A 15,367-nucleotide genomic window follows, 5' to 3' on the forward strand; every position below is an offset into this window, starting at 1 on the left:
GCGGGCTGCCGAACTCGCGGAGCCGGCTTTGCCTGGAAACTGGAAGGGAAACCCGGGGAAGCCGCCGGCCACTTGCAGAGCAAGGGCGCGGCGGGCGTATCAGCACCGCGGACAGCGCCCAGGCCCGCAGGCCGCGATCCGCTCCTCCCCTCTGCCCACCCCCTGGCGTAGAAACCAGAGACAGTGCCCCCCACTGGCCCAGGGAAGGGTTGGGGTTGGGGGGGGTGAGCTGCCCAGGGGTCAGAAAATCTACCCTGTGCCTCAGATCTGTCACTAGCTGTGTGACCTTGGGTGAGTCACATCACCTCTCTGGGCGGCAGTTAATAAGACATCCCCTTTCCCTCTATTTGAGGGGCCCAAAAGCCAAGAGAAGATCCTTTTAAAACCCTAACTAAAGTCCAGAACATTGGGGTTGATCCGTTTTCACTGTACAGGGGAGGCTTCTGGACCGGACTGCTTGGCTTCTAATTCTGGGTCTACCAATACCTTCCTCCTTCTCGGACCCCAGTCTCCTCATCTGTAAAATGGGGTAATGATGGTCTACACGGCTCATAAGGTCTTTGGGTTGTTGTGAGGTTTAAGTGAAATAATACATGTAAAGTACATACAACAGTGCTGAGTGCTCAGTAGGCATTCTTGCTGATGATGGCAAGGGACCAGGTGGCACTGAGTGAGTGGCAGCTGGTTCAGAGTTCCCTCTGGGTGAGTCATTTCCATCCCTGCCTTCAGGGACTGGAGGAAGGGGCTGAGGGACTTCAGACTAAAGAGCTGGTCTGGCTTTTCCCACTCTGTTGCCAGCCGAATACTTCCTTCCCTACCCTCCTAGGCCAAATATCCAGAGAAATCTTCTACCTTTGTCTCCAGAACTGGGAGACCTTTGCATGAGGGCCTTGGGGAAGGTTCCAACGACTCATCAAAGGTCATCCTGCCTTTTCTCTATGGATCCCTTTGCTCCCTTGTCCTTCCTAGTCAACTTTCAAACCTTAACTGGACTTGAGCGTCAATGGATAAAAGCTTTAGCTGCTCTTGGCAGATTCTCAAAAAATTGAAATTACTCTCTTAGTTGGCTTGACAGGCAGTGGGGTTTAAAGGCATCTCAAATCCCGCCCTGTGGTAACTCTAGCTTCTAGCTGTGCTGAAGGTAGCTCCTCTTCACTCCATCTCCCCTGAGGAAACCCCTGGGAGAGGAGCAGAAAGGCCAGCCCAGTGCTGCTGCTTCGTCCCTTGCCGTCCCTCCTGGGCAGCATTCCTGGGCCATGTATTGTGTGTGTGTCTCCAGCAGGGCTATGGGTCTGATAAACCATTGATTTACCAGTTCTGGTGAACCAACCCCTCAATTTCATGAGATATTGGTAAGAAGGATGAAAGGTATGTTTTGTATCCCCAGAAGACATGTGGTATGAAGGACCTGAAAACCTGGTCTCTGGTCTGAGCTCTATTACTTACTAGTTAGGTAATTCTGGGGAAGCCTTAACCTCTCTGAGCTCCAGTTCCTCCTTAAAATAGTAAAAAAGGGAAAGCAACATCTACTCTGCCAACAGGATCATTGTGGGGTTGTCATGAGGTGAGAGTGAAAGGGTTTTGTAAAGTGCATGCAGATGGAATTGTTATAACCAGGACCCAAGTGTTTTTCTCCTTGATCAGTATCAAGATGGATCCTGGAGGGACTTCCCTGGTGGCACAGTGGTTAAGAATCCGCCTGCCAATGCAGGGAACACGGGTTCAAGCCCCGGTCCGGGAAGATCCCACATGCTGCGGAGCAACTAAGCCTGTGCGCCACAACTACTGAGCCTGCGCTCTAGAGCCCGCAAGCCACAGCTACTAAGCCTGTGTGCCACAACTACCGAAGCCCGCATGCCTAGAGCCCGTGCTCCACAACAAGAGAAGCCACCACAATGAGAAGCCCGCACACCACAACGAAGAGTAGCCCCCGGTCGCCACAACTAGAGAAAGCCCGCGCACAGCAACAACGAAGACCCAATACAGCCAAAAAAAAAAAAAAAAAAAAAGAATCCGCCTTCCAGTGCAGGGGATGCGGGTTCGATCCCTGTTCGGGGACCTAAGACCCCACATGTCGTGGGGCAACTAAGCCTGCGCACCACAACTACTGAGCCCACGCACCACAATGAAAAATCCCGTATGCCGCAACTAAGACCCAACACAGCCAAAAAAAAAAAAAAAAAGATGGATCCTGGGACTCTGGCTTTTCACCAGCTGAAGCAAACAGCTCCAGATGCCTGTCTGATCGGTGGCCCTGCCTGGTCATGGGGGGCTCCAGCCTTGCCACAAGAAGTGCTTCTGACAGAGTCCTGCACTGGGCCAAGCTCCCAGCTGGGCCTCTAGGGCTGTCCGTGGGACACCTGCAGGAAAAAATCCACATGTGAGACAACAAAAGATGTGCACAAAAGCATCCAAGGAATAACTGAAAATGATGAACCAGCAGAGCTAGGGCTTAAGCTTTTGGGCAAGGAGACTTTGAGGTGCTTCCTTGGAGGAGGTTAACAATCAGTCAACACACAGAGTACAGTAATATTGAGCAAAGCTGACTGCATGGTCCTATACCTGACATTATGGGGAGACCCAGAGACATATTATGACATGGAGATTATGATATTGTGGATGATGATGTTGATAATAACACTTATTAAGCATGTTCTATATGCCAAGCCATCTACTAAATACTTAAAAAAAATCATATTTCTATTTTCAAAATTAAACTTGTAACCAAGTCAAAGAAAACTAAATTGTATAAAAAGTGTACATCAGGCCTCAAAAGTAACATTATTTTGAGCTGAGCACTTTACCCACATAATCTCATTGAAACTTCAGAGAAATCCTACTGGAAAGGTTTATTCCCATTTGTAGGTGGAGAAAATGAGGCTCAAGAGAGGTTAAGTTTGATACCACCCAGCTTGTAAGCAGCAGAGCCAGGATTCAAACTCCAGCCCAATCAAGGCCAGGGGTGGGGGACTTCCCTAGTGGCGCAGTGGTAAAGACTCTCTGCTCCCAATGCAGCGGGCCGGGGTTCGATCCCTGGTCAGGGAACTAGATCCCACATGCATGCCGCAACTAAGAGTTTGCATGCCACAACTAAGGAGCCCGCGTGCTGCAACTAAGACCGGCGCAACCAAATAAATAAATTAATTAATTAAATAAAATTAGTGGGCTTAAAAAAAAAAAAAGCCAGAGGTGGGCTTCATCAGGCCCCTCAGAGAGGAGGTGACTCTGGTGGTGGCAGAAGGTACCCACAGTGATAACAGCTCTGCATTGGTCGGTGTCCTGGCAGGGAACATTTAAAATGAATCATTTGAAGAGAGTTAAGGGACTGTCTACAAGGTTGTGGGGCAGAGTTTAAGAACAAAGGATAGGCAGAGATGTTACCATCCCTAGGCCTGGAGGGACAAGAGAAGGCAGTTATGAGAGTTCAGAGAGGATGGGTATGGGGAGAGGGCTACTTGGCAGGAGCTGTGGCTTTCCTTAAAATGAAGCATCTGACCCACAGGGACCTGGGAGGGAACTGAGGAATAAATATCCCAACCTCACTCTCCTTTTGCCTCCCCATCTCCTGCTGGCGCCTCCTCCAGCCAGTCCCAATCAGAAGCCAGAAGTTAAGGGAGTCCATTGACACTGCTTGCATAGGTTGACTTCCTGGGACACAAGCAGAGTAGAGAAAGGTGTGGAAAGGTTCTGGAGGAAGGAGATATCTGGCACAACCTTCCTCAACTTGGGCCCCATTTGCTGTTCTCTGCCAGGCTGCTGCCCACTGAGTGCTCCAGCAATGGTGGACGCCAAGATGCTCTAAACAGGGGGGCAGGTGACAGTGTTACAGGGATACCCTCTTTTCTTCAAAGACTCTGGCCATCTATCCTGACCCCAAAAGACCACCCAATCTGGGTCCCTTGGGATGCTGTGGCTAGAGGGATTGGGAGCTCTGGGACTGGAGACCCAACCAGAAGTTACTGTGGATAAGCCTTTTAGTCAGCTTACCTTAAGAATGAAAGATCAAACTAGGACAAGGCTGCACTCTGCTCAGGGGTGAAATGGCTGATTTGGATAAAACGGTCCCTAAAATCTCAGCTCTGACTTTTGGAGTTTGAGATCATTCCTCAACCACTAGCATGGCAACAGGAATGAGCTGTGTGTGTGTGTGTGTGTGTGTGTGTGTGTGTGTGTGTGTACTAGGCCACAATTCAGCCTCAGACACATTCCCTCTGCCTCAGCCCTGCCCACATCCTCCTTCTTCTAGGGCAGAGAGCTCAGATGCTCACCCGACAGACTTCATTGAAGGGATCCTGCGGGGTTCCACTGCCTGTGCCTGAAGTTCTTCCATTTCAGACCACTTTCCATGATCTTGGGCAGCTAGCTCCCCAATTCTTTCATGATCTGGTGTAACTGTGGCCATTTTTTCCCTTAATTTTTCCCTAACTTTGTATTAGCTTTGCCACACGTAATTTTGCCTTAAACGTACCACCTCCTTTAGCCAATTCTTTTAAATGTTGTGTTTTATTACAGAAGCATTAGAATTATACTTCAGAAAGGTTGGGAAACGCAGTAACAAAAATCCACCTGTAATCCTACTGCCCTAGTGCAACTAGTATTATTTTTGTGTATTATCTTCTAGTTTGTTCGTATGAATGATGATTTACATAGTCATCTTCATGGCCTATCTGCTTTTTTTTTTTTTTGGCCATGCCGTGCAATTTGTGGGATCTCAGTTCTCTGACCAGGGATTGAACCCAGGCCACAGCAGTGAAAGCCCAGAGTCCTAACCACTGGGCTACCAGGGAACTCCCTGGCATATCTGATTTTTTTACCCATATTATATCACAACTTTTTTCCCCCATGTTTCTGTGGAGTCTTCACAGTGCTTGCAGCCTCTTGAAGATAATTGGCTATTTGTGGCTGGCTGTTGTCTTTTATTTGTTTGAAATACATTATCATTTTTGAATAATTTAAAACATTTTTAAAGAAGATAAAGAGCTTGTAATCTCACCACCGAGATAGTACAGAATTATATACAGACTACGCAGACAATTCTTAAAAATACCTAAAAAAACAAAGACATGCTTATACTTGTAAAAGTAAAAACTTCCTCATCCTCCGACTTCAACTTCTCTGCCCCAATTTTTCCACCATTAACAAATTCTGTGTATACGTACACACACACACTTTTTTTTTTCATTTTTAAGGTACTGACATCATATAGCACCACACCCTGTTCTGTTTTGTGTTTTTTTTTTTCCACTTGTATGTTGGAAATCTCGTAAAAATCATTAAATGTTTTCATTCACTAATCGATGCCTATGTATCAAAATTAAATTTTTTTTCCCACATTATTCATTGTAGAAAGCTTAGGAATTTTTGATAAGTAAAGATATAAAAACAAAATTGCCCACTTATACCTTCCGGTCATAACAAATCCTAACATTCGGCATTAAAAAATTTTATTATATAAAATCTTAATTATGTATAATTTAAACATCTTATTTTGTAGTCTGCTTTTTGGCTTAGCAATATAGCATGAACATTTTTCTCCTGCTGCAGAGTGTTGTTGCACTGTATTGATAAACTACAATGTACTCTATCCATTTTCATAGTTTGATAATTAGACTGTTTCTATTTTTTAATGTTAAAAACAGCCATGTGGTGAATATCTTGGTAGCTTAATCATTTGAAAAGTGACTTTTATTGTCTTTTTTCTTATTGCACATAATGTTTATTTAGAAAAATTAGAATATATGGATAAGAGAAACTATAAAATAAAAATCACTATAACTTCACCTACCCAGAGATAAATCACTTTTTACATATGTTCCTATAGTTCTTCCAGATTTTTCTACAAATATCTCTTGGCAACAAGAGAAGCCACGGCATGAGAAGCCCACGCACCGCAATGAAGAGTAGCCCCCGCTCACCGCAAGTAGAGAAAGCCCGCGTGCAGCAACAAAGACCCAACACAGCCCAAAACAAATATATTTTTAAAAAGTGTTCTATTATCTATTTACATTTCTTCTGTGAATTGTTTGTTCACGTTCTTTGCCCATTTCTCTATTGGAGCACTTATCATTTCTTATTTCTTTATACTAAAAACTTTCAACATTTAAATTTTTTATTGTAGTAAAATGTGCATAACATAGAATTTGCTATTGTAACTATTTTTAAGTGTACAAGTTAATGGCATTAAATACATTCACATTGTTGTGCAGCCATCACCACTATCCATTTCTAGAATTCTTTTCATCTTGCAAAGCTGAAATGCTGTGTCCATTAAACAGTAACTGCCTACTCTTCCCTCCCCACCCGCAGAACCTTGGCAACCATGATTCTACTTTCTGTCTCTATAAATAGAACTACTCTAGGAACCTCATATAAGTGAAATCATACAGTATTGTTCTTTTGTGACTTGCTTATTTCACGTAGCATAATATCTTCAAGGTTCATCCATGCTGTAGCACGTGTCAGAATTTCCTTCCTTTTTAAGGCTGAATGATATTCCATCAACGTGTAGACCACCTTTTGCTTATCCATTAATCCCTCCATGGATACTTGGGTTGCTTCTACTCCTTTGCTATTGTGAATACCACTGCTATGGATATGGATGTTCAAATACAGGCATATGTTTTTTAAACCAGTTTGACATTTGCCTTTTAATTTTGCTTATTGTGCTTTTGTGATGTGCTAAGTTTAAATATTTCTATTTTAGTCAAATCCATTAATCTCTCCCTGTATGGCTTCTGCCATTGATGCCAAGCTTAAAACAATCCATCCCCATTTTAATAATCACAATACTTACCTATGTATTTTTTTTACTCCTTTATACATATATTTATACACTTACATTTATAGTTCATCTGAAATATATCTTGTGATGTGAAATAGAGGCCTTGCTTTTTTTTTCCCCCCTGTAAGTGGCTAATTGTCGCATCACCATATCCATCACTAATTTGAAATACATATATTACACATACACACATGTGGGGATGTTTTCAGACCTTCTGTTTCCTTGGTTTCCTTGTTAATTATGTTGGGGAAGCTTAAAGAAAGGATACTCAGAGGCAATTGCTAGCCTCATGCTAGACACTATATTTAAAGGTCAAAGGCGAGCTGCCAACCTATCTTGTCTGTATCTCTTTCTCTGTTTTCTTTTACATGATGCCTCTGTACTGGTTAAGTTCTTCATTCCCTGTTGCTTCCTGTCAGTTCTTTAGCTGAGACCTAGTGGAAAGCTCAGATGAGGATTCTCAGGATTTATGTAATCTTGATTTTTGTTGCACCCTGGGGAAGGTGCCTGTGGATATAGCGACACATGTCAGTAGCATTTGGACTCCGCTGGAAACGTTTCCAGTGCTCCTGAGCATGGGTCCACCATCCCTAAGGGGAAGATAAGCTCCCAGGGGCTCTACACCGGGAGCCAGATTTTCTCCTCTCTGCAGAAGTTTCCCTCCTGCAAAGCATGTGTATTGTCCTGATATGAGAGGCAGGTGAATTGCACTGTTCAATGTACAGACAATCTCTGTGTTTATAAACATTTCTAAAACTCAGCTCCTTCAAACCAGGCTCCCAGGACGCTGTGGGCCATGTTGGTCTCTGCTCAACTCACACTAACGTTCTGGGGTGAAAGTAGTTTGAAGGCCTGAGTGGAGCTGATCCTGGGGTCAGGCAGCGTGCTGGACCAAAGCCATACTGTTTTAATTACTGTTACCTGAAAATAGATCAATAATCTGTAAGACACATCTGTAAAGCATTTATAGTAGTTTAATTATTTTTATGCATAACTGTCTGGGTAGATGGAACAGGTGTCATAAGGAAGTAAGGCACAGCGGAATTAAGTGAATCCTCTCGAGTCACTCAGCAAGTCAGGTTTCCGTCACAGTCGGATTTGGAGAACCTGACTCCTCGCCCCGTGCTCCACAGAAAGCCCGCTCTGCTGCGCCGCTGGGCAGGCGGGGCGTGGGTGAAGGCAGCGACGCGGACAGCCTGCGGTCTCGCCGCCGCGGCAAGGAGCGCGGTGACCCAGCCCCGGCCGGCTCCAGGGGCGGGGCCGGCGGCCGCCCTGGGGGTGGGGGATGCGCGCTGCCGGCCGCACCGCCTGGGCTCCGGCCGAGTCGCCTCGCGTCCGCCCCGCCCGCCGGACCCGCGCCGCGGAGCGCGCCCTCGGCACTGGCCTGCGGCAGCCGGAGCCGCCTCCACCGTGCGGCCCGCGACGGAGAGGGAGTTGGCGCCGGCCGGGAGGCATGGCGGGTCGCCGGGCGCCGGGGGAGAAGCGCTGGCAGCTGGTGCGCTGGTGAGTGAGCACCGGGGGGCGCGGGGCCTGGTGCGGGCGCGAACCCGCGCGCCCCGCGTGCTGAGGCTGGGCCGGGCGCGGGAAGAAGCGGGGGCGCTGGCCCGAAGTTTCTTCTCGAGCGGAGGCAGCGGGGCCGGGTTTAACGAGAGGCACTGCGCTACCTGGTCATCCCCATCCGGCGTCTCCGAGCTCGGTCTTTGCGGTTCTCCAGAGCGAGCGTCGCCGGGACCCTGGACCGTGTTCCTGACGTCAGGCTTTGGAGGGACCCCGGTCCTCCTTACAGACGCGTTGCGGGGTTTCCTCACTTTCCTCCCCGCGCCTTAGCTCTCTTTGTGCAGTGGGGCTCCCCCTCCTACCCTCATTCCTTCTGCTGCTCGGGGTCGGGCCACGGACTGGGCCCCGCCCGAGAGGGCACGACCTACAATTCTCATCTCTCCTGTTCAAGGAGGTGCTTCAGTTCACCTACACGCGGACCGGTGGTTGTGGGCACTTGGGGGATAGGGTGTTTGAGAAGGGGGGCCTAGGAAGGGAGGGAAGAGGTCCCCGTGTAGGTGGGTGGTTGCCTCTACCCTCACCGAGTCCTGCCCAGGCTGGGAAATCAGAGCCTGCTGGTGTCAGGTCTCGAGACTGCAGGCCAAGAGGGTTTCAGACGCATCGCAAAGGGGTTGGACGCATGTCCCCGTTGTCCGAATGTTCAGGGCTGGGTTGGGCCCATGTCCCCGTTGTCCAAATGTTCAGGGCCGTTTCAACCAGGGGCCTGACCTCTGCTTGGCGGAACTTAGAATGCAGGACAGCCTGCGCAGCCCACTCCTGCCCTGGAAGGACTCCAAGAATGTCTGGCTGGGACCCCTCCCCATCGCAAATCATCCCACCCAAACCAGGGCCAGGAGCATCTTTGAAGTAGCATTCCGGAACACTTCTCACCAGGTACGTTCTGTAGCCTGAATACAAAGAACAACAATAATATCTTTAATAATAGCAACCTGGCTTCCAGAAGCACTTCCTACTGGCTCTACCATAATCAGGCATTGATTCAGTTACTCTTCACAGTGATACTCAGGGGAAGGCATTAGCACCCCCCTCTTTCAGATGAGGAAACTGAGGCTCAAGAAGGAAAGTGGTTAATCAATGTCACCCAGCAAGCAAGTGACAGAGTCAGGGTTTGAGCTCAGGGCTTCCCCAGGGGCTTAACTCCTCCTCTGTTTTGCTTCGTATTTCCTGAACACAGGGCCTGGCTGCCCATTCAAGTTCACATTGTCAAAAAAATCTCAACATGTCAGAGCAGGAGAGGGGTCAATGGGTCAGCCTGCTTAGCCCATCCCACCTTTCAAGGGTTCCAGGAATCAAAGTCCAAATAATCAAAATTATTATTTAGCAGTGGAGCTACTCTTCAGATGAAACCTCAGTACATAAATCAGATAAAAGTAGAGTTAATCTGTTTGAAGATCTGGTGGGGAGTGGGCAGTTACTTAGTGCCCTCTCCCTGGAAAGGAGGCACCACCCTAGGACCCCGGAACTTCCCAGATCACTTTGTGCAGTTTGATTCCTTCCCTCATTTCATGGAGGAGGAAACAGGAAGAGTTTTAAAGGGGCAGAGCTTGGATTCCTGCTCTGACTCTCTCTGCCCTGATGCCTATCTGGGTTGGATCTTGGGCTGAACCTGATGAAGCATAAATCATTATTAGTACCCTAATTAGGTTTTTAAAAAAAATTTTATTTGTTTTTTATTATTTATTTTATTTATTTACTTTGGCTGCACCGGGTCTTAGTTGCGGCACGCGGGATCTTCATGGCATGTGGGATCTTTTTTTTTTTAGTCATGGCAGGTGGACTTCTTAGCTGTGGCATGCATGCAGGATCTAGTTTCCTGACCAGGGATCGAACCTGGCCCCCCTGCATTGGGAGTGCGGAGTCTTACCCATTAGACCACCAGGGAAGTCGCTAGAACCCTAATATAGGTTTTAGGTCACCTTTCACTCCTGGGTAAAAAAGCCCATTGCTCTGAGAAGGTCCTGAAGATGTGACTTGAGTGATCAGACAGCCTGGCAGGGAGCACTCTTTTATTTTTTTAAAATAAATTTATTTATTTATTTATTTTTGGCTGCATTGGGTCCTCCGTTGCTGCGTGTAGGCCTTCTTTAATTGCGGTGGGCAGGGGCTACTTTTCCTTGTGGTGCGCAGGCTTCTCATTGCAGTGGCTTCTCTTGTTCTGGAGCACGGGTTCTAGGCGAGCGGGCTTCAGTAGTCGTGGCACGCAGGCTCAGTAGTTGTGGCGCACAGGCTTAGTTGCTCTGTGGCATGTGGGATCTTCCCAGACCAGGGTTCAAACCCGTGTCCCCTGCATTGGCAGGCAGATTCTTAACCACTGCGCCGCCAAGGAAGCCCTGGCAGGGAGCACTCTTGAAGGCAAGACACCTTCTGAACTCCATGGCACACTCCCAACATGATCAGCCTTGGCCCCTGCTTCCAGGATTTCAGATTGAGTCAGTTTTCTCAATTCAAATTGGCTTAAGAGAAAAAGGGAATTTACTGGTTTATGTAACTGAAAACACCAAGAACTCTCCATGTTTCAGGTAAAACTGGATTCAAGTGCTCAAATAATGTCACCAAATAATGCCCTACTCTCTCTGTCCTTTCTCTTTCCTCTGTTCCCTTTTTATTCCCTTTGGAAGTGCGGTGGCTCTCAGGAGCTGCGGGCAACCCTCCAGATGACTAACCCTCCTGGAAAGACAGCTTCCCTTTCTCAGCGGTTCTAGTAGAAGTTTCAGAATGTCATCCCATTGGCCTGTTTTGGGTCACATGGCCATCCTTCAGCCAATCACCATGGCAAGGGAGATGGACTGCTCATATTGGCCAGGCTGGGTCATGCGCTCATCCTGGGAACTGGGGGCTGGGGTTAGCTCCACCCAAACAACCAAATTTTGAGTGGGAGAGAGGGTGGTGAATACTCATTGGGCAACAAATATGTCTGATGTCTACTTACTCTTTTAGAGCAGCTCTTGCTTTGGAGGCTTCTCCTCCAAACTCTCCATAAAGTACCAAAAACTAAATTAGAATTTGGTTGGGTTCTTTAGCTCAAGTTATTAGACATGTATGACTTTTTAGCTTCTGATTATTTCTGAGGGCCTGTTGCCCAGTTTCTGATGGTGGGGCTTCAGATCTGGGAGAAGGAACTGACAGAGGCTAGAGGCTAAGGCTGTGTGAGTACTTGAAAAACATTGCAAAGTGCTCTGGCAACATTCTTTTTACTGACTGTAAAGTATTCCATTCTAAGTTGAACCATAATTTCTTTGTCTAGCCTCTACTGATGACCTTTCAGGGAATATTTTTATATTATAAACATCACTGCAGTGAACTTATACCCATGCAAACATGTGCAAAGATAATGGTTGGATATATTCCCCAAAGTGAAATTGCAGAGTGAAAGCACATGCACATTGTGAAAGATACTGCCAACTTGATCACCAAAGAAATTGTACTATTTTATATTATCTCCAGTGATGTGTAAGTTGCCACAATTTTGCTCACACTGACAATTAACAAACTTTTAAATCTTGGCCCATGTCACTGGTGAAAAATGGTCTCTCATTGTTGTTTTAATTTTTATTTCTTATATAAGTTGATTTTTTTATGTTTATTGGTCATTTGTGTTTCTCTTTTTGTAAACTCCTGATTTGCTTCCTTTGTCCTGTTTTCCCTGTTGATTTGCTCATTATATATATATATTTTTTCATATTAATCTGCAAAAACTCTTTATCATGGAGATGTCTTTTATTTCTTAGTAAATTTTATATTTTAGAACCGTTTTATTTTTTTTAAGATTTTTTTTTATGTGGACCATTTTAAAAGTCTTTATTGAATTTGTTACAGTGTTGCTTCTGGTTTTTTTTTTTTTTTTTTATGTTTTGGTTTTTGGCCATGAGGCATATGGGACCTTAGCTCCCTGACCAGGGATCGAACCCGCACCCCCTGCATTGGAAGGCGAAGTCTTAACCACTGGACTGCCAGGGAAGTCCCTAGAACAGTTTTAGATTTACAGAAAAATTGAGAAGATAGTACAAAGAGTTCCCGTATACCTGACACCCAGTTTCCCATATTATTAGCTTCTTACATTAGTATGGTACATTTGTTACAATAATGAACCAATGTTGATATATTATTTTGACCAAGTTCCATAAGTTATTTAGATTTCTTATGTCCTTTTTCTGTTATAGGGTCCCATCCAGATACCACATTGCATTTAGTAATTAACGTAATTCCTCTTCTTGGCTGTGACAGTTTCCTGGACTTTCCTTGTTTTTGATGACTTTGAAAGTTTTAAGGAGTACTGGTCATATTTTGTAGAATGTGCCTCAATGGGGATTTGTCTGATGTTTTTCTCATTATTAGATTGGGGTTATGAGTTTTGGGGGAAAAAGACCACGAGGATAGAGTGCCATTTTCATGCATCATATCAAGGATACATACTATCAACATAGCTTATCAATGTTGATGTTGACTTTGATCACCTGGCTGAGGTAGTATTTGTCAGTCTTCTCCACTGTAAAGTTGCTCCCCTTCCCCTTTCTATAGTGTATACTCTTTGGAAGGAAGTTACTCTGTGAAGCCCATGTCTAAGTAGAGTGGAGTTATGGTTCACCTCTTTGAGGGCAGAGTGTTTATATATATTGTTTGGAATTCTTCTGCACCCGAGATTTGTCTCTTTCCTCCCCATTTATTTATTCAATCATGTATTTATATCAGTATGCACTATTAGATATTTGTTTATTTTAACAACAGCTTTATTGGAAATCATGTGCCACACAACTTACCCAAAGTGTAAAATTCAGTGAGAATATATTCACAGGGTTGTGCAACTATCACCATAATCAATTTTAGAACATTTTCATCATCCCCCAAAGAAATCCCATAACCTTCAGCAGTCCCTCTCCTCCATTTCCTCCCACCCCACGCTCCCCCAGCCTTAAGCAACCGCTAGTCTCCTTTCTCTCTCTATGGTTTTGTCTATTCTGGACATCATTTCATATAAATGGAATCCTACAGTATGTGGTCCTTTGTGACTGGCTTCTTTCACTTAGCAGAATGTTTTCAAGGTTCAGGTTTCAATGCCTGCCTGACCTTCCCCCAAAATAAGTGTAACCTGTAAAGTGCCTGACCCTTCTCTCTTTTGGTGATGGGTTGCATCCTTCTGGAGGTGTCGCCCACCTCCATAACTGGGGGACTCTTACTATGAGCAGCTTCTACCCCACCACCCCTTCTCATTCCTTTCAAAATGTCCTGGACTATGCCCAGGTCTTGATGCCTACTTTTCCAGGGATAATCTGAGAAGCTGGTTCTTGCTAAAGTTTTTTTTTTAATTTTTAAAAATTTTGGCTGCATTGGGTCTTCGTTGCTGTGTGCGGGCTTTCTCTAGTTGCGGCGAGTGGGGGCTACTCTTCGTTGTGGTGCGTGGACTTCTCATTGCGGTGGCTTCTCCTGTTGCAGAGCACGGGCTCTAGTCACAAGGGCTTCAGTAGTTGTGGCTCACGGGCTCTAGAGCACAGGCTCAGCAGTTGTGGTGCACGGGCTTAGTTGCTCCGCGGCATGTGGGATCTTCCCGGACCAGGGATCGAGCCCGTGTCCCCTGCATTGCCAGGAGGATTCTTAACCACTGTGCCACCAGGGAAGCCCCTTGCTAAAGTTTTAATGGCTGCTCGTGCTTTACAAGGTTGGCCCTTTGCAGTATTTAATCTCCTTCTGTGTACTGTTCAATAGAATTTCAGGTACAAAACAGATTAATAGGGAAGATATTTGGGGATGGATGGTGTTCTGTTTTTCCTATATTTAATGAAGTGCAGTGCAGCAAATACACTCACTAAGTTAACAAATTGGATTCATTAATGGAGATCATCTGTGTCAGAGCATTCTGTGGAAGAAACTGCCCAAGAACGTAGTGAGTTGATCACTGTGGCTGTTGTGATTTTTATGGAAACTGGCTCAGTCGAACAGGGTGCTGGGTGAGGGTGGGCAGGGATTTCAGAGATGATCAGACACAGTCTTAGCACTCTAGCAGGGAGACAGACAGGCACATAAATAACTCACGCGGGCAGAGAGCGACGTTGTGATCAAGGATAAGCAAAGCATCCCTGGAACCTTGGAGCAACTTTGGATGCTGGCCGGGGGCGTGGGGACAGATTTTTAGAGGCAGTGTGGTTTGAGCAGTTGGGGTGGGGTAGGGCAAGATGCAGATGGAGGGAGGGCGGCTGAGATCTGAGCACAGCCTGAACAAAGCCTCCGAGGTAAGAAAAGGCAGGGCATCTTTGGAGAAGGACAAACAGATGGGGAATGCAGGGGTCTGTATGCGTGAATGTGGGTGGGGGTGGGGGGAGGCATGTAACGGTGGGAAAGGCTGGCGGGGAGCAAAGTGGGGAAGAATTAGACCTCTCAGGTGAGCCGTTTGGAGGACGGTTGATACGTGGTGGGAAACCACGAACCTTTTTGGGCCGGGGAGGAGCTGACAAGATCTGTGTTGGGAAGTGAGGGCTGGTATGGAGGAGGAAAGGATGTGTGTGTGCACGGAGGGGACTGGATGCCAGGGGCTGAGGGTGCAAAGAAGGCCTGCCTCTGTTGCTTCCTGCGTGTGTGACCTTGGACAAGTTCACTTCCGTCCCCTGAACCTCTTCTTCCTCATCTCTAAAATGGGTTCCACCGGTTCTGAGGGGTTTGATATGAAGCTTGGAGGAGAGAGTGCAGGGAGTGGGTTTGTCTGTCGTTGGTGAAGCAGGTAAAGCCAGTGACTGGTGAGGACTGATGAGGATGGTGGGGAGGAAAGGAGATAATGATGACCACGTGACAGAAGCTTCCCTGGCATTATCTCATTTAATCATCTTAACAACCCTTCAGAGTGGGTGTTATTAGTACTCCCATTTTACAGATGAGGATTCAGGGACTCACAGTGGAAAAATCACTCACCTGAAGCTGGGAAGTAGAATCCAGGTCAGGGTGCCTGCAAAGAGTGGAGGACAGTCCCCTCCACCTGCCTTGGGGAGATGGGAGTCGGGGATAGGAGGGGTGGCTATGGCAAGGAGGGGGAGCGTATATTGA

The 15,367-nt window shown here is 46.5% G+C and overlaps 1 protein-coding gene across 5 annotated transcripts in view; it reads left to right on the forward strand.

Annotated features, from left to right (window-relative positions):
• Positions 1 to 8,171: 8,171 nt before the first annotated feature.
• The window catches only part of RAP1GAP2 (RAP1 GTPase activating protein 2), a 215,481-nt gene continuing 208,285 nt past the window's right edge, over positions 8,172 to 15,367 (forward strand). For 2 of the 5 annotated variants that reach the window (XM_082370628.1, XM_082370634.1), the window contains exon 1: positions 8,172 to 8,284. In XM_082370628.1, the coding sequence (XP_082226754.1) occupies positions 8,235 to 8,284 (50 nt within the window). In that variant the 5' untranslated portion in view covers positions 8,172 to 8,234. The remainder of the gene's footprint in view (positions 8,285 to 15,367) is intronic. The other 3 variants (XM_082370633.1, XM_082370635.1, XM_082370638.1) reach the window with 2 other exon arrangements.

Source organism: Balaenoptera borealis, assembly GCF_965194805.1.
Source record: "Balaenoptera borealis genome assembly, chromosome: 20".
NCBI classification, from domain to species: domain Eukaryota; kingdom Metazoa; phylum Chordata; class Mammalia; order Artiodactyla; family Balaenopteridae; genus Balaenoptera; species Balaenoptera borealis.